The sequence below is a fragment of the Miniopterus schreibersii genome (assembly GCF_964146895.1).
Source record: "Miniopterus schreibersii genome assembly, chromosome: 1".
NCBI lineage: Eukaryota > Metazoa > Chordata > Mammalia > Chiroptera > Miniopteridae > Miniopterus > Miniopterus schreibersii.
The window spans coordinates 104,597,234-104,616,374 of record NC_138101.1 but is presented as its reverse complement, the minus strand read 5'-3'; the positions used below and the strand labels follow the sequence as shown (position 1 = coordinate 104,616,374).

At 53.1% G+C, this 19,141-nt stretch overlaps 1 protein-coding gene across 2 annotated transcripts in view; it reads left to right on the top strand.

The window, feature by feature from the left end:
- The first annotated feature begins 9,572 nt into the window (after window positions 1–9,572).
- HCN4 (hyperpolarization activated cyclic nucleotide gated potassium channel 4) overlaps window positions 9,573–19,141 on the top strand; it is a 46,654-nt gene continuing 37,085 nt past the window's right edge. For both annotated transcript variants that reach the window (XM_081145045.1, XM_081145044.1), the window contains exon 1: window positions 9,573–10,562. In XM_081145045.1, the coding sequence (XP_081001171.1) occupies window positions 9,772–10,562 (791 nt within the window). In that variant the 5' untranslated portion in view covers window positions 9,573–9,771. The remainder of the gene's footprint in view (window positions 10,563–19,141) is intronic.

Below are 19,141 nucleotides of genomic sequence, written 5' to 3'. Positions count from 1 at the left end.
GTAGACATATTTGAGAGATATTTTTGAAAGAGAAGTAGCAAGACTTTTGAAATGATTGGATGTGGGAGGTGGGGTGGAAGGAGTCAGGGGTGATGCCCATATTTCTGGCTTCAGCCACTGGAAGGAGGGTGGAGTCACTCATTGAGTGGGAAGAACAGGGGTTTCTGGAGAAGAGTGTGTGAGTGTGAGGTATGTGTAAGAGGCCACTGAATAAACAGGTTTGGACCCCAGGGGAGAGGCCTGGGCTCAGGCCTGGATGGGAACTGAAGCGAAGGGCCTGGGGCAGAGTGGCCAGAGAGAAAGATCACGTGAGAGAAAAAAGGCATATGACAGAATCAGGAATGATGCCAGCAGGTGAGGAGGCCCTCTTCCTCACACAAAGGAAACTAAGGACTGGCCAGAGATGTAGAAAGAAAATCAGAAGAGTGTATGTCCCTGAAGTCAAGGAAACGGGATGTTTCAAGAAGGAAGAGGTCAGCAGTGTCACATGCTTTTCAGAGGCCAAGCAAGGAAAGGAATGAAAGTGGATTTGGTCTTGCTAAAGACACGATGGAAGTGAAGTTGTGGGCTAAGGAATGAGTGTGAGTTGAGAAAGGAAGGCAAGTGAAGCCCACACTTTCAAGAAGGTTAGATGTGATGGGAAGGAGAGAAAGTGACAGTGGGTTCAAGGAGGAACTTTTTTGGATAAGAGAGATTTGATCAGGTTTAAATGCTCGTAGGAAGGATACTATAGGAAGAAGCTGAAAATTTGAGAGAAGTGGTAACTAATGAAAGGGATGAACACAAAGAAGGTAGAAAAATACAACCAGATTGCCAGGCAGCACCCAGGCACATTAGAGATGAAGAATTTGAGAAAGCACAGATCTGTGAAGCTGCGTGATTTTCTCTGACTGCCTCGGCAGGGTGGCGGTAGCCTGTGAACCTCAGAAAGGGACGGTGGTGGTTGGGTTGATCCAGGGCTGGAGCTTCCAGGTTGACAAACAAACTGGACCATGAGTCTAAGACATAGGAGTAGAGGACACTGGAGGTGGAGGTGGAGGTGGAGTCTAAGTCAGGGAAGGAAGGGATTGAGGCAAGTCCAGGTAGACAGAGCTTGCTCTCCCCTGGAAAAGCAGGGGTAAAGGGAAGGTAAAGTGGGCGGAGTGGCAGCTGGGGTCAGACTGAGCCCAAATATCAGCTTGTAGAGGTGGAGCAGTTTTAAGTGGTGGCCATGGGAGTCGGTGGCTGAAGTTAAGGTCTTTGAAAACCAGCCAGGGCCAAGGTTCAAATGGAGCCCTCTCTAGGACTTAGATGGAGAAGAAGCCAGGTGGGAACAACCCCTGGGTGACAGCCATGAGATGACCACTGTGGGAGCCTCAGATGGGTATGGGGGGAGTTTTATGGGTGGAAGAGGGGCAAGGGTCTGAGAGAAGCCATAGGGAGCAGCCACCTCCCTTCCTAACCTTGGGAGAATGAGGAGCCATCCTGCAAGAACAGCAGAGGAGGGGGCCTTCTGTGAAGAGGCTGAGGGGCCCTGTCTTCTCAAGGGGCCCAGCAAAGACTTTCCCTTCTGAATATGACTCAGGAAGGGTGATAAGACAAGGAGTGAGGCCATCAGAATAGGCTGAGGGTTAGCACAGTGAGAGAGGAGGACAAGGACCACTTGGCCAGAACTGTTTATAATCCATGTTGCCAGTGAGAGCCTGACAAAAGGCGCGACAACCATAGCCATTGAAATCCTTATAGCTATTCTGTGTTCTCCTTGGGCAGAAAATCATGTCCTGCTCACCCTCAATTCCCTGTACCCAGCCCGGTGCCCAGGGTAGGGGGGCAGAGAGCAGATGAGTTCCAAAGATTCCCATGGGCTGAAGAAATGTTTCCCAGTAGGTCCCAGCCATTCAAGTATGAGGACCCTTTTTTTACTGAAAAAATTTCTGACTTCAAGACTTCAAAACATATCTGACGTGATAGCAGTTAACGATTGAGAAAGCTGCCGATGGTGGGTGAAGGTCAAAGACTATGTCAGGTATAACTGCCTGTTAACTGTGGGAGCTTGGGCAAGTCAGTCAACTTCTTTAGTTTCAGTTTATTCATCCGTAAAATGGGGATACTACTACTTACCTGCCAGGGTTCAGCAAGGATTACATGAGCTAATCTGTGCTAAGTACTTGTCATGGCACTGGTACAGAGCTAGCTCTCCACAAATGTTAGCTCTCGTGACTGTGAATTCAGTTATACTTCAAAACAAATTGGTGTCTTACTCAGCACATTAGCACCCACACATGAGAGAAACGGTTCTTTGTTCCATACTCAGTCAGCAGGCTGTGCTTGGGGAGACTGGAGATTCAGGGACCCTTTGAGATACCCTGGAGTCTCACAGGGACTGTCGGTCAGTCCATGTTTGCACCTACCTCACTCTGCCACCTGAACTCTCCCCAGTGCAGGCATTATCGAGGAAACTGAGGCCCAGGAACTTGCCCATGGACAGACAGGAACTCATGGCAGAGCTGGGTGGGAGCCAGCTTCACTTACCTTGCTCTCGCTCTCTTCCTGTGGCAGCTTCAGCCTGTTAGTGGTTCCACAGAAGCCTGGCCTGGCTGTGCTATTACCACCAACTGCTCTGCGGACTGTGGGAGTGTGGGCCTGGGCTCAGGAGCTATTGTCCAAACTCTGATTGTGGTTCCAGACTTAGTCACATTTCTGTCCCAGTTCCTGTCCCAGCCTCTGTGACAATGCCTGCACAGCCTCTTCATATCCCTATCACAGCCCCTATCACAACATCTGTCACAGTTCTATCAGTCTCTATCACAGCCTCTATTACAGTCCCTGTCACAGCCCCTTTCACAGACTCTGTCACAATCTCTATCACAAACCCTATCACAGGCCCTGTCACAGTCTCTGTCACACCCCCTATCACAGTCCCTGTCACAGCTGCCTTTTGTACACTCTGTCACAGCCTCTGTCATAGCCTCTCCCTGACTCTGCCTCTGCTCTGGACTCTGCAGCATGGCCTGTGGGGCACAGCTCTCATTACACAGCGGAACTGTCTCTGGAAGGCATCCAGCGGAAGGCTCATGTAATAGCAGGTTATCCTGATGTGCAGGGCTTGTGGAAGGGAGGCTGAGCCATGGGGTTTTACAAAAGAAACCAGCCAATGGACCAGGGCTGTTATTCACTCCATGTGCCCCCTGGGGTCAGGGGTCCAGGCCCTTGCCTCTGGCAGGATGACTGAATGGTTTTGTGGCATTGCTTTAATTTCCTTGACCCCACTGTGAGCTTCCAAGGGCAGGGACTGTCTTATTTTGTTTCTCACAGAGCTGAGCACAGGGCTGGGCTCCCAGGGTACAACCTGATGGTTGCCCCAAAGTCCTGGTTTGTCTTAAATCAGTTCTAGTCACTCCCCATTGCTCCAGAACCAACCCACCAGGGCTGCAGTCTCCTAGCCCGCTCACCATTCCCAGTACATGGGCTCCCCTCTACCTGTCTTTGGCTCACACTCTGCCCTCTGCCTGGTGTACCCCACCATTCTGCCTCCACTTTTCCAAATCACACTTGCCTTTTTCAAAGGCCAATTCAAACATGATCATCTCCCCTGCTTCCCTCTTCGATGTTCTTTCTCCTCCCTCCGTTGCTCTCCAGCCACTTATCCACATCACATTACACTTGTCCCTGGCTTCCTTATGTGAGTTTCTGTTTCTTATTCTTGCTGCAGCCTGAGGTACCTGGAGATTAAGGGCTGGATCTTACACTGTCATCTAGTAGGTGCTAGACAAGTTGACTAAACAAACAAAGGGGTAAATGATTGAATAAATAACAGGAATGATGTGAAATTGGGGGGCAGAAGAAAATGCAGAGAAGGGGGACAGAGGAATGAGGACACAGCAGGGAGGATAGTATGAGCCAAGCTTAGGAGAGGGCCCACAGTATGTGTGTGTGTGGGCAGGGTGGGGGGGAAGGGAGGGGGTTGTGAGCTAAATCCACCCCCTGAGCCACTTCGGGGGTTTCCCGGGAAAGTCCCATCTGCCCTGCTCTCCTCACTAGCCCTCCCTCCCCCCTCCCCCTTGCTCCATTTGCCCAGTCTTTTCCCCTCTCCCAGGCCATTCTGTCTGTCCCTTTGCCTCACTAACACCTCCAGCCTAGGCTGTAGAAACCACCCCTGGGGCCCCTGTCTGAACTCACTTCAGCCCTGATATATTGTAAATTCCAGATTTGGGACAGAGAAGTCTCTGGTACTTACTCCTTGGCAACTCTGCTCAGCCAGCACCTCGGGGGCCTTCCCCTACCCCAAGTGCTCACTCTGTAGCCTGGCTCCAAGTCCAGGTGGCCCAGAAGTCCTAGAGCTCCAGCAGGACACAGAGACATAGTCCAGGCCTCACTGAGCTGTCAGCACATCTTTCTTCTGCCTCCCCAGGAGGAGAGGGCCATGATGTCCCAGTCATTGCCCTGGCAGAGTCCTGAGGGAACAGGCGGGAGTGCAGGATGGGGTGTGTGGAGAGATCAAGGGCAATGGAGCCAGAGCTGGCCTGGAGATGAAAGGGCTTTGGGCTCTGCTGGGCTCTGAGCACTCACAGGTGGGGTCCTGCGAAGAGGCAGGTGGCAGAGGAAGGACAGCACAATAGTTCACACTCCCAGATCCTGAAGAAACTAGGCAGAACTGAGAAAAAAGCAGGTGGCGAGCCCAACTGGAAGCTGAGTCTGTGGGGGCTTTCTTTCATTGGTGCCCTAATGTCACTGGGGAAGGGTGGGCATGTGGGCTCCCAGTGGTTTTTGCAGCCAGAGTCTGGAGGTGAGGGTGGTGGAAGAAGAGGACCAGAAGGACCCAATACCCTCCTTCCATGGAGACAGCAGACTTTCTTCTAGGGTCAGCTTAGGGCAACAACTTAGGGGGCCCCTAAGGTGGACCCTTACCCTAGCCCTATTCTCTGACAATGATTCATTTACCCCACTGAGAGAATACAGCAGGCCTCACTCCTGCCAGGCTGCTCCACTCACTGTTTCCCTCATAAGAAATACACACACACACATGCAAGCACACACTAACTACTGCTTAGAAAACCTAGTTCACTTTCCACTTCTTCTAGGAAGCCCACCTTGATCATACTCAGGAACACCATTGCTCTGAGCTTCTGAAGTACTTACTCTGACCCTTAATTACAAACCTCTGAAATGGTCATTTGCAGTTTCAATCAGAGTGGAAAATGCCCAAACAAGGGTATTTTCTCATTTGGTCTTCAGAATAACTTATGAAGTAAATATCATCGAACCCAGTTTATACCTGAGGAAGACTGAGGCATACATGGCAGTACATGAGAGAAATATTTAATTCTAGAGCTTTTGTTTGCCTGTCTCATGCTCAATTGTTTACAGCAGGGGCTCCCAGACTTTTGGAATTCACAGATCAATAACATTTCAAAAATGATTTTTGGGATACACCAAGGTTGCAGGTTCGATCCCCGGTCAGGGCACATACAAGAAACAACCAATGAATGCATAAATAAGAGGAAAAAATTGATGCCTGTCTGTCTCTCCCTTCCTCTCTCTTTTTCAAAGAAATAAGTATATATATATATAAATATATAAATGATTTTTGGGAACACAGAACCCTACACCAACTTTTTATTTAGCCAAGGACCTAAAAAATGCCATCTCTTAGCATTATGATTTCATAAAATGGTGCTTTAACACAGAAAATGCACCAAGGATGTAATGTTAGAATAAAGACAGCCTTCTAAGAAAGGACAGTTGACAATCTTACCCCAAAATATCCCATATTGTTCTCTCTCTCCCTCTCTTTTTTTTTCCCCTCTCTCTTTCTCTCATTAAATTTCAAGCAGAATTAGTCCAAGCTTTGGCATTACATGGTGTGGGAGCCACTGCCCTATACCAGAGCTGCCCCTATAAGCAAGAACAATGCCCTTGGCCCACAAGCAATAATATTTCTAGAATTTCCCACCATCCTCTCCCCATCTAGGTCCCCACCAAATAAGGTCTAAGGTTGATATATAACAATCAGCCACATACGCACTCCACTCCCAGCAGGTCTTCTGAATATGACTTCCAGGGAAGGAGGCCCATCCTCCCTAACCCTTCTCTCTTAGACCCAGATCTTTTCTGGGTTTGCATTCCAAGAACATGCAAACCCTCTGCAGCCCTGCAGGAAGCACATCTGTCTCCTGCAGGTACTCAGTTCCCCACTAAAGCTGAGAGCTGCAGGTCTTCTCCCTATCTCAGTCCAGAGGCAGGGCCTTCCCCTTGCTGGGGTTGAGTTACCAGATGAGCCAGAGCAGACCTCAGGCTTTTTCAGCAGCACTAGAAAGGAGAGGACCTGGGACCTGGGTAGGGTAATGGGGAGAACACAGAACAGGGAGGCTCCATTATCTACCTTCTTTCTGCTTTAGCCATGCCAGACTGAACTGCCTCTCCCTCCTTCACCTGTGCCTACACTCACCCCACCTGGGTGAGTCAAATGGGCAACAGAGGAGAACCTGGCCTGGGGAGCCTTAGGTTGAAGTTCCAGCTCCACCATTTTCTTGCTGTGGGACATTTGTCAAGTTACTTAATATCTCTGTGCTTTGGTTCTTTTGCTTGCAAGTGGGAGTAAGAATATTAGGTTGAACCATGAGAAATTGTAAAACTGTTACCATATTTGGTCCACAAAATTTGCTAATGTAGTTTAGCAAATGAAGTGCTGGATGCACTTCACTTGCCAAATATGACCTCTTCTTCTAGGAAGTCCTCCCTAGTTACCCCAAGCTCAGCGAGGTCCCCCTTCTCAAATCTCTCATAGGGTGAGGCATGATTTAGTACACACTTCTTTCCTGTCTTGAGTTTTCTCCTCTTTACTGGGTCTAGATAAGTCTAGATTCCCCACAACTTAGAGTCCATCAGGGTAAGACCTGGGTCTCCTCCTTCCCTGTTCCCCAGACTGCAGGCATGCCACAGCTGTCCCCTATTTCAGTTTTCAGAGAGTAGACAAAGAGAGGTCAGGATTCATTAGGGGTTACTGCGTGCTTATTTTACCTAGTGGTCATTTCTGCACCAAGGGTGGTCCTAGATGGTCCTGAATGGGTAGTGCTGACCAAACTGAGGGTAGGTGAGGTGCTAGAGGAGGAGAAGTTAACAGGCCCTGACCCCTGGTCAGCCTGTGGCAGCAGAACTTTGATCATATCCTCCACCTCCTTTGAGGACCCCCTTCCATGGCATTAGCTAACTTCCAGGGTCCTTCTACTCATACATAGAGTTGACATTTATTAATTTGCTCTCTGCCACCCTTGTGTTAGTGCTGAGGTTCCTGAGATGAGTCAGAACTGTCCTCTCCTCAGGGAGCTCAGTCCTGAAGGGGACACAGACGGCACTGTGTAATAAGTGCTCAGGTTGATGGGAGCTCATGGGCCATGGGGCCAAAAGTGAGGACATGACCAAGATTTTGGTGGCCAGGAGAGGGCTGGTTCCTCGAGAAGGGGATGCCCCTACCATGGGTCCCTGGGAAGCCTGTTTGGGCTGACTTCCTGAAGCTGGGGCAGGGCAGACTAGCTCCCTGCTGGACACAGAAGCCCACAGCAGTGAGTTAAATGGAAGTCTTTTCATGTGCCTGGTATACCAGGGCAGGCAGGGCTGACGGCTGGTTAAGAACACTCCTTCTCAAGGAGACCCAAGGACATGCAGGGATTAGGCCTCCCAGCATCTGTGCAGAGAACTGTCAGCTCAGAGATGCTCAAAAGTTGAAATGCCAGTTAGCCGTGATATCATCACCCTCATCACTCCCTCCCTGTATGGGAGATCCTGTGGTCCAGTGGGCAGAGTAGAAAAGCCCCTGTCAGGCTACCCACCCCCCTCCATCTTGCTTCCAAATTTTCTTCTCTGAATGGAGTGGGGAAGGTGGTCACAAGTGGGCTAAGAATGAGAATTTGAAAATCCTTCGAAGAAAAACTTCATGCTATTCTTCAGAGAGATGGCAGAGCTAGGGGATCTTACTGCCTACCTCCTGTCAGACTTGGCTGAGGATCCACTTCAGCATTAACTCAAACTCCAATCTTCCCTGGCCAGCCCCTTCCCTCTAATGCTCCATCTCCATTTCTGAGCTAATCTGGGATGTTGCCCTGAGAGGACCTGAGTAACCCCTGGTCAGGGAAAGGGGGTCGAGTAGCCCAGTCTGTGGGTGGGAGGTGTTAGTGTCTGTTCCGGCGTTGGAGAGGAGTAGAGCTGTATTACACCTCTGGCTGAGCTGGTGGGATTGGTCCATAAATCCGGAAAATGTACACAGATGGAGGGCCGCCAGCTGGCCTGGGGTTTGGGGTGGAGAGTGGGCTCAGAGGGAGTGGGGGTTGTGTTCTGCCTCTTGTGGGTAGGGGCCTGAGAGGTGCAGGAACACCTCTAGTGTTGGTGCACAGAGGGGTGTCACAATCTGGATTAGAACCCAGAGAGAAGGAGGTGCAAAGCTAGCTCCAGAATGCTAGCTGCCGCTGGTCTCAAAAATCCGCATCAGAACCACCCGGGAGAGGTGCGTGAGGGTATCCGACTCCGAGGCCCCGGCTATCGCAGGCACATTTCCTTGAAATCTTACCTCGAAGGACTGGGTCTCACCCGCTCTCCCTTTGCGTGGGTCCCGGAGTTTCCCCCACGACCTCCTCGCTCGGCTGCGGCAAGGCTCTGCTGGGGAAAGACCGGCGGAGGGGCCCCCACGCCCCACCCCACCCCCGCCTCTCCCAGGAAAAGCCCTGGAATAGCCTCCAACCAGCGCATTTCCCAGAAACCCCTCTCCAGGCGTGTGGCGGGAAGGCCCTGGGCTCCGAATCCAGACCACAGGCCCTCCTCCCCCGAGGAGGGTCAGAACCAGCTGAGAAGCAAAGCCGCCGGGAAAGGTGAACCCAAAGCTCGGAGGAGAGACGGGGAAACCCCGCCCCTCAATCTTGAGGTGGGGGGATTGGCAACTTCAACCAGAATCCTAGACTTGGGGTGCGCTCCCAGCCCTTAGCCGAGGAAAGATGTTGGGGTTTAGAATTAAGGACGCCTCTCACCCCAGCCCCTAAGGTAGTGCACCTTGCGCCCCCAGCCCGCCCCGCCCCCTCCCAGGCCCCCGCCCGCGTCCCTGCCCCTTTAAGAAGCCCAGGTAGGCAGGCCCTGCTGCGGGAGCCGCTCCTATGGCAACCCGCGAGCTGCGGCGGCTTCATGAATATTCCGGGGCGCGGGAGTCGAGCGTTGCTGGAGGGCGCTCTGGGGGAGGCGGCCGCTGATGTAAGCCAGGTGGACGGCCGGGCTCCGCTTGATTGCGGCGGGAGCCCTGGGACGGGCCGTCCGGGCTCGACCGGAGGAGGCGAGGCAAGCTCGCGAGCGGCTGGCCATAAAGCCCGGGCGGCGGGACAGACGGACAGCCCGCCCGCCCGCGGGACACACGCCTGGGAGGCGCGCGGGCTGTGCGCTCTGCGCTCCTGAGCGGCTTTCCAGACGCCGCGGCCGAGCGCCGCTTCTCCCGCGCCCATTGTTCCCCGCGGGGGCGGGGCGCCTGGAGCCAGGCCGCGCCCCTGAACGCGGGAGGGAGGAGAGGAGGGAGTTCGGGGTCCCGGCGCCCGGCCCTGCCTGGCCCGGGAGGAGGCACGGCGCTGCGAGCCCGGGGACCCGGAGCCGGGCTGGGAGCCTCCCCGCGGCACGCAGCCCGCCCGAGCATGGGCGCCTGAGGCGGCCGGCGCCGGCGGCAAAGGACGCGTCCCCGGCGGGCGGACTGACCGCCGGCGGACCTGGAGCCGTCCGCGGCGCCGCGCCCGCGCCCCCAGCCCGGCCCGCGCCCCCGGCGCCATGGACAAGCTGCCGCCGTCCATGCGCAAGCGGCTCTACAGCCTTCCACAGCAGGTGGGGGCCAAGGCGTGGATCATGGACGAGGAAGAGGACGCCGAAGAGGAGGGTGCTGGAGGCCGCCAGGACCCCAGCCGCAGGAGCATCCGACTGCGGCCGCTGCCCTCGCCCTCGCCCTCGCCCTCGCCCTCGCCCGCAGCGGGCGGCACGGAGTCCCGGGACGCGGCCCTCGGGGCGGCCGACGGCGAGGGGCCCGGCCGTGGCGCGGGCAAGTCCGGTACGAACGGCGACTGTAGGCGCATCCGCGGGAGCCTGGCCTCGCTGGGCAGCAGGGGCGGCGGCGGAGCGGGGGGCGGCAGCGGCCACGGGCACATGCATGACCCCGCGGAGGAGCGGCGGCTCATTGCCGAGGGCGACGCTTCCCCCGGGGAGGGCAGGACGCTCCCAGGCCTGGCGGGCGAGCCGGAGCGCGGCTGCCCCTCAGCGCAACCCGCAGCCTCTCTGCCGCCACTCCAGCAGTCGCCGCAGTCGGCCTCCGCCTCCTGCGAGCAGCCCTCGGTGGACACCGCTATCAAGGTGGAGGGAGGCGCGGCCGCCGGTGACCAGATTCTCCCCGAGGCCGAGTTACGCCTGGGCCAGGCTGGCTTTATGCAGCGCCAGTTCGGGGCCATGCTCCAGCCCGGGGTCAACAAATTCTCCCTGAGGATGTTTGGCAGCCAGAAAGCCGTGGAGCGGGAGCAGGAGAGAGTTAAGTCGGCCGGGTTTTGGATTATCCACCCCTACAGCGACTTCAGGTAAGGGGGCCGGTGGTGGTCCTGTGGGTGTCCTGAGCAGTCGCAGGCATGTTGCCTCTCTCGGCCCTGCCTCACAGCCAGAGTTAACTTACTTTTCTTCCTCACACTCGGAGCTCCAAGAGAAGAGGGGCGCCTCTAAGCTCCAAGACACCCCCAGACCTCCCTCCTGCACTGTGCAAGGAACTTTCCTCTGTGTTCCTCGCTGCAGACTTTGGCCTCTTGAGGTCTGGGCGCCGCATTCAAGGCAGTCAGAAAAGTGTCCTGAGCTTGGCCTAGCCCTGCCACCTTAAGCCATACATCCCACCTCTCCCTTCAGGCTACAGTCACAGTGGCCATCCTCAGCCTGCAGAGCAGGGCCATGAATGGAGACAGAAATCTTGGCATCTGGGCCAGCTCCTTGGGTGCTGACTCCCAGCTGCTAATACCTTGCCTTCTGGTGCCCTGGGAAGCTGAAGCTGCGGATGGAGAGCTGGACCTCTGGAGGACTGAGGTCATTGGGGCCTCATGCCCAGGATGAATGCCCTCTGCACCCACCTTAAATCTGGGCCCAGCCCCTCATGCCAAATGGTAGGCCAGGAGTAGATACCCTGGGTAGCTGGTATCTGGACTGGCAGGACAGGATGACCTTGCTCACAGTGGACAGTGAAGATGCCCTGTACCCTGACTGATGAGCAGCTGTCATGTGACCCCAGGTTTACCAGTGTATCATCCTCACCCCAGTGGCCCAAGCTCCAGCAACTGCTAGGTCAGCAATGGGTCCCCAAACAGACGGTGTGACTGCCAGTCAAGGAGAGGGACCCTGCCCCCTCCTCCATCATCTGAGTCAGATGCCACTGCACAGCAGATAACTACTCTGGGCCTGTGGGGGAATCTGTGCAAAAAGAGAGATGGGTGATTGATTGCCTCTGAAGTTGAAATCAGGGATGCCCCTACCTCAGTCAAGGTCTTGGGTCCCCTGGTGCTTCTCTGGGCTTTCTTGATACACAGGATTGAAGTAAGGGTTTGAAAAAAACAGTCACCCTTTTGAACTGGGTTTAATTCATTCTCTCACTTCGAGCCCTGCCCCCTATTGAGCTCTCTTGCTTGCCTATCCTGCTTGTCTGCCAATATAAATGAGCATTTTGTCAACCTAGAGCCCTCTTTGCAAACTCCAGGGAAGCTAGATTTGTTATGAGAACAAAGACATTTCCATCCAATGAGAGAAATTTCTCGTGCTGGGAAGGACCAGTCAGGCAACTCGACTTAAAATAGGTGGTGGCCCTTCCTAACCTTAATGTCCAGGGTTCCCATTTCCAGAAGGTCTTCACATTGCAAATGTGGGAAACCTCCCATCAGGAACTGTGGCTGGTTCCCAGTGCCAGCCTCCTAAAGTGTGGCCTCCCTGCTGGTCAGTAATAGGAACCGAGGATCCCAGCCTGAGCTAGGGAGGAGTAGGCAGGAACTGTGTTTCCTGCAATCCTCTGGGTGTCCTGGGTTTCTCCTCTTCCCTCAGAAATCCCTGGTGGTGGTGGCAGGTAGGCTGTTCTAGTATCAACCAGTTGAGATTGTTGAGGGTTCCTCCCTTCCCTTGCTCAGCTCCCCACCCTCTTTGTTGTTTAAAAGCCTCTGTTTAGGGTTCTCATCAGCGTCCTGGGGTCGGGGACTGTGAGGGACACCTGGCCTCCATTAACAGTAGGCATTGATTAAACACCTGAGCACTGGGTTGTGCCTTCCCAGTCTTCCCTTATGCTGGATAGTGAAGAACTAGGACTGGGTTGATTGTATCAATGGGAACTTCTCCACCTTCCTGATCTTCCTCTCCCCATCTTGGCATGTCTATCTGCAGTCCCCTGCTGCAGAATCTTTCACTATCTGCAGGCTGCCTGGGACATGGTGGAAGGGGAGTTTAAAGGGGTTAAGGAAGGGTGGATGCAGCAAGACTGATAAATGGGCAACAGGAAAAAGGTCATACTGGGCTTTGAATTTGGATTTGTCCAACAAGCAACAGGGACTGGTAGCTGGAAGTACACATCCTCTGTGCACAGTCTGGTAGTTATCTGGTGCTGGGTGGGATGTAAGGAAAGAAATCCAAGAAAAACCATCTGTGTGAGCTTCTGGAGGGGCAGTGGTCATGCCTTTCCTGTCTCTAGGCCAGAACAGCTGATGTAATTTTCAGAAGGTCCAAGAAGCAAAGACTTAGCTAAGTCTTTTAAGCTTAGAAACTCCACCACTCAACCCAGCCTTACCCACTCACCCCCACCCAGTGCCCCAAGCCTCAGTCTCTCAAGTTTCAGCCACTAGCCTTGGGCCTCTATATAGAGCCTATCCCATTGCCCAGCTCAGGTTTTACAAGACCTTCTGCAAGCATTGCTTGGGCCAGTTGAGGATTTATTCATCATTTTGATGGGCAGGATGCATTGATCCAGCAGAATTGGCTTAATAAAGAATTGCTAGCAAACCATGATAGATTGAGTTTGTGGTTTGGAGTTCAGAGCTTACTGTCATGGACTGCTTCCAATATCTCCTATTCCTGGGGGAAGAAGGTTGGTGCCTTTTCTATGGGCTGGAATGGCTATGCTCTTGGGGACCCACATATTTATTGGCCATGTCCAATGATAGGCTTTTCTTGGCTGCCTCTGCTTCTCCTCACCCACCCAGCCCATCCCCGACACACACTGCCCTGGCTACTCCCATGGCTCCTCCAGGCTCTTCAGGCTTATCTGACCTCCCCTTCCCTCCCCCTTCCACTCTCTACCTGCCTTTTGAAACTTGGATTTAAGGTTTGGTAAGGGAAGAGGCCAGGACACAGCCCCTCAGGGCATTGTCCCCAGGCCCCTGCACAAGGTTGGTTGGGCTCTTGTGCTGGGTGGGCCCGTCCTTGAACCATGTGCTGGAAGTTGGGCTTGGCAGTGGAAACCTAGAACAAATAAAACAGTATCTGCATGATTTTGTTTTTCCAAGAGGAGAGAAAAGGATTGGAGACCCCATGTGAAGATGTATGTGGCTTTATTCCCAGAATTTGGTCGGGCTTTCAAGCATCAGGTTTTGGGGGGATGGAGGGGGTAGAGTGGGGGTGTTTTATAGGCCTGGACGTGTTTATATTTAAGTGTCTGTGCAGATATCTGGGGAATGTGTGGGCCTGGCAGGGAAATCCTTATGTGGGATGTCAATTCTGGGGCTACTCCTATCCTCCAAACTGTCTTGGCCTTGAGAATGGAGGCAGGCAAACTTGGCCCTTCTCATCCCTCCACCCTTTCCCTGTGCTAGCCTGAGTCTTCTGAAGCTGTAAAGATGGGAAGGGAGGGCTCTAAAGGGTCCTTTCCTTGAGGCGGAAACAGCTGGGCTCCACAATCATGGAAGCTGGGCCGGTGGCCTAAAACTGACTTCCTGTACTGATACCTGGCCCTAGGCACTGCCATTGCCTGCCTCACATCAGCTCCTCAGCCATGTGTGCTACGGGGCCCTGCTTGGGTTCTGAGCCTTGTCTGAGCCTCAGTTTTCACACCTAGAAAAATGGAAATCCCATTGCCTGTCATCATGTCAGACACAAATTGTACAACTGTGGTGATCCATGGAGGTGAGAAGCTACAGTGCGCTGTCAGACACCAGTGATGCTGTGGTGAGCCACACCGCCCCTGCCTGCACTGCTTCCTTTCCTTAGTTCTGGGCAGACCAGACGGGCCTCTGTCCTTGGCTCAAGCCAGTGGTTCTGAATCTATATCAGAGAACTAACTGAGAGCCCACAGGAAATCACAGAGTCTCTATCCAGAAAGATACATGTACATCCGGACACACAATATGACACTCAATTTCTAGGATCTGTGGGACCCCCTAAGTTGAAGACCATCTAGATTGTGAAACTCAATCTAGACCATCCCAGAAGAGTCCTGGCCTGGTAGGGGAAGGTGCTAGCCTCCTAGAGCTGGCTTTCCTGGGGCCCTCTGTAATCTGAGGTTTGGGCCTGCCATTGCCAGCAGGATGGAAATGAAAAGACAGATAGAGTTAGATACCTGAAGAAGGAAAGGTGCTCTGCTTGGGGACTCATTTCTGTTCTTTTCCTGAGTCCCACACCCATCTCTTTCCCTTTCAACCATGGGAAGGACTGTTCTGGTAGGAAGTGGTAGGGGGAAGGCAGCAGCTTTGACTCTGGGGCTGGGGGGTTCTGAGTCCCCTCCTAGGGTAGGCCTTTCTGGGGGCTATTGCCCAGAAATGCAGCTTCTGCTATCAGTATAGAAAGCCAAGCTGAAAGCGGCTGCAGGCTGTGGTGCCAGTGGAGGGGGAAGGGCACCTTGGTACAGAGTGGAATTCCAAGGTGAGCTGCCTGGGCAGTGCTGTCAGTTGGCACAGTGGGCAGCAGGATTCTCCAGTGATGAGGCTGTGCTCAACCTGATAAGACTGGGGAGGGTGTGCTCAGGCCAGTATCTCCCTGGATGCTGATGATGCACAGAAACCCCATGACTCTAGGACCCTTATATTGCCAGGTGGGAAGCCTGGACTCCAGGTTCTCCCTGTTGCAAGGCTTCAGGTCCTGGTCTGGTTTCCACATGTTTAGGCTGGGGCCCCTCCCCTGCCTGGCCCTGCCCCATTTGCTCCCTTAGGTGCTGCAAGCCACTGCAGGTGGCCTGTCCCCCACAGTTCTGGGCTGTCTACCTATACATCTGCTCTCCTCCCCCATGCTTTAGGACCGCAGGTCTTCTGGGATGCCCTCTCAGGTCACGGCTGCCACCATTATCCCTCTTGTCCCCAAGCACCCCATGGCAGTTGGATGGAGCTCTCACACTGTCATGTTATCCAACTCACCTGGGGATCTGGTTAAAATACAGATTCTGACTCATTAGGTCTGGGGCGGGGGCCGAGATTCTGCATTTCTGATAAACACCCAGGGGATATGATGCTGCTGGTGCCCAACCCACAACATGCTTGGAGTACTGAAGTTCAGACCCTGTGTTTGTTCTGTGCTTAGGCTGGGCTCCCTGACTGAGTTCCCTGAGGGCCCTCTGTCTTCTCTCCTTGGCCTCTAGTGCCCAGCACAGCAAGGTGAATTCTGTGAACTGGTTGAGCAGACCTCAGCCACAGAGGTAGGCCACAAACTTGGAGTGTTGGATTCACAGCCTTCCTCCCTTCCCACATGGCTGCTTGGACCCTGCTGGCCCTGGGTGCTGGCTGTCAGGGTAAAGTGAACAAGGGAGGCCAGGTGGCCAGAGGGCCCTCATTCATCCATCCTTTCTCATTGCTCTGGCAGCTTCTTTCCCATTCTGAGGGCCAGAGGGGTGGGCCTGGCTGGAGGAGAAGGGGCAGGGAGTACAGTGACTGCTGGGTTGCGGTGAGATTTTCTGAAAGGAACAGATGTCAGTGAAAGCCCAGAGGTGCCAGGGGAGGAGAACCAGTGTGAGGTGGCTCTGACTGGCTGGCCGGGAGGACAGAGGCACCCTCTAAGAACAGCTGCCTTTGCACTTTAATGTGTGGTAGGGGGTTGTATGAATCTTAATGGCACCCTCCCCTGCCCCGACCATGCCTAACAGACTCCCCTGTGGGCTAGGATCACATGTCACTTCTCTCTGCCCCCTCCTACCCTGGAAGAAGGTCTACCCAGTCCACATACAGATGATGGGGCTGACAAGTGTCATAATAGCCTGAGTGGTTCGTGTGCTTGCGACAACAATGGCCACCATGGGGGGAATTCACCAAGAGCAGAAAGTCCAGCTCCAATCCCTGGGGGGGTGGAGGAGGTTGTCATAAAACTGAGGAGGCAGCCAGCTCCCGCACTCACACCCCTTGGCTCAAGTTCTCTTTCAAAGCTGCTACTGCCAGTTGCTAATTAATAGAAGGGCTACTGAGGCTGGCCAAGGCCATCTTGCTTGGGCCCAGGGGATGTTGAAGAATCCACATTTCCCAGCCAGAGCAGGCCATGGGGAGGGCAGGGGCATTGCTTTGGCTTTAGAGAGGATGTTCTCTGCCAGCCAGGCTTTACTGAAAAAGCATTGCCAAGGACCTGGAAATCTGTGATCCCAAAGCCTAGGAGGCCACTTAGAGATACTCTCTATCATCAGCACCTGTCCAGAATGGAGGAGGGAGGTAGCACAGAGAGGTGGTGAGCTCCCCATCATTGCTCAAGATGAGACAGAAGTACTTAGACCAGAGGTTGCTAAACAGCATTTATCCCATGGACCAACTACAGTTCCCAAATGTGTTCTGTTTGGCTAGCATAATGTGTCATAACAAATCTGACACAGTGTTTTAAAATGGAAAGATGTAACATAAAAATTTGGCTTTTGGGCTTCTCTTGAAAAATTGGAAACTCTGACAGCTCTGGGCCCACATTCCCATCCCATAGTAGGGAGCTGGAGCAGACTAGAGGCTGCCCTCTTTAAATTTGCTTCTGCTCTCCAGTTGCCTACCTGTCCCACACCCAGCAGTGTCTCTCATGCACATGTAGCTGCCTGATCCCTGTAGGCTTCTGAGTTTACAACCCTAGGCTCAAACCAATAGACACTAAGGGCAGGTGGATTCACAGATTAGTAACCACCATTTATGAACAATCTACCATGTGCCAGACTATGCTAATAGTTTTGTATCTCGTATTTCATTTACTTTCCATAGCACCCAGAAAAATAAGTTCTGTTGTCCCTAGTTTACAGGTAAGGAAACTGAGGCTTTGATGGGGGAAAAAATATTTGCCCCAAATCATGTAGCTATGAAGTACCAGAACTGGAATTTGAACCTGGTCTCTTGGACTCTAAACTCATATTTATGCCTCCTTTCGCTTCCTTTTGTTTTGTTTTGTGAGTTTTAAAGAGTTAAGTCACTAAAGTAGTTCAAGAAAACATTGTCCTGAGAATAAAAACATTTCAGATAATGTTTGACCGTGTGGAAGGGCTGTGAGTGGCTGGGGTTCAGCTGGTACAGGAAATGTAACAGGTCTCAGAATACCAGCTCTGAACAGGCCTTCACAAGCTCTTGGTCAAAAGCCTTTATTTTATAAATGGGGAGCAGAGAACCAGAGAGGGCAAGCAATCTGCCTGAGGTCACTGATTATTCTGTGTCAGAGACGAAACCAGAACCCAAGTGGGTTATATAAGGTTTGACTGCAAGGGTTTTACAGCCCTACAGTCTCTCCTGAGACCTCCTCCAGAGGGTGTCCCCCAGCCAGGGGAGGCTTTTACTTAATGCTCTTTTCATTGGAGCTTTTTTCTTGTCTCCCCAGCCCCATGCCTGAAGTTTGGGGTAAGAGGTATTTTCAGGGGCCCTTCTTAATTTAAGCTCATCCAATGAGGAAGCAGTCTTTCTTTATCTGAAGATGCAGCATCTGGAGGCTGACACATGCCTATCCTAACCCCTCACTCTGGGGCTATAGTTCCCAGGAATGCTGGGTTAGGATGCTTGCCCACCTGCTCCTCCCCCAGCGGGTTCTGACTGGAGTGGCGACCTTTGAGATTCTGCAACCACATCCAATGACAGTGATGCACCTGTTCCTTGATAGGAGTGATTGGGGTCAAGTAGACAGTGTTTTATCTATGTTCCCTCCACCAGAGAAATAGGTTGTCACATGGTCTATTTATTATCATCCTTCAGAAAAGTTAGGAAGTGGAGTCAGTCTGTGGTTTAGGGCTCAGTTTTCTGTCCAAGGTCAGGGCTGTGTGTGAATAGGGCCGGGGCTCAGCATGTGAGCAGGGTTGAGACTCAGCGTGTAAGCAGGGTTGGGGCTCAGTGTGTAAGCAGAGTTAAGGTTCAATGTGAGACCAAAATCTGGGCCCAGACTGATCAAGATTAGGGCTCAGTCTATGTTTAGGATCAGAGTTCAGCCTGGGACCAAGATAAGGCCTTGGTCTGAGGTCAGGAACTGGAATCCTTGAACTACACCTCTGAGCCAAACCATTCCTCCCTCAGACACCAGGGCTTGGGACAGTGTGGACATGTTGCCCACCCCTTCCTTATGCCCTCGCCTTAGGAAGCCAGCCCTCCCTTCTTTTAAGCTACCTGAGCTCCTACACCTCTTAGCATCTGAGCCAGCTGCCTCTGGTCCTTTCTGGAAGGTAAAATATAAATTAGAAATAAAGAACAGTGCCGCCACTGCTGGACCAAATCTCACACTTGACCACTCCTACCCCACTCTGCTCTCTCATTGTTGGGGGCTAGTGTCTGTCTTCTCAGCCAGGCAGCCAGCTTGTGGCTCCTACAGAGCAATGCTCAGGGCTGGGCAGAGAGATGTGCTGGCTTGATAGAGGGATGCCCTGCACCCCACTGCACACCTGGCTCTAGGCTCCCACGAATTGCAGAGCAAGCCGCAGGACCCCCAGGTCTGCTCACAGCAGCTGTGGGGGCCTGATAATTGGCTGCTGCTGATTTTGTGTCTGTCTAAGCATTTACCTGTGTGGGTGGACGTGTTATGTCTACATGAATGAAGCTTTCAGAAATTAATACATACACAGGGTTGGCTAATACATTGTCTTCTGGGCTTGGGGAGGGGCAAGCTAAGGTGGGAGGTGTGCCCTCAGAGACCAGAAGTTCCATTCCAAGACTGTTTTCACCCATTTCAGAGGATAGGGGTCACTATCCACCTAAGAGGAGATAAGATTCAGCTCCTATTAGGGTTCCTGGGT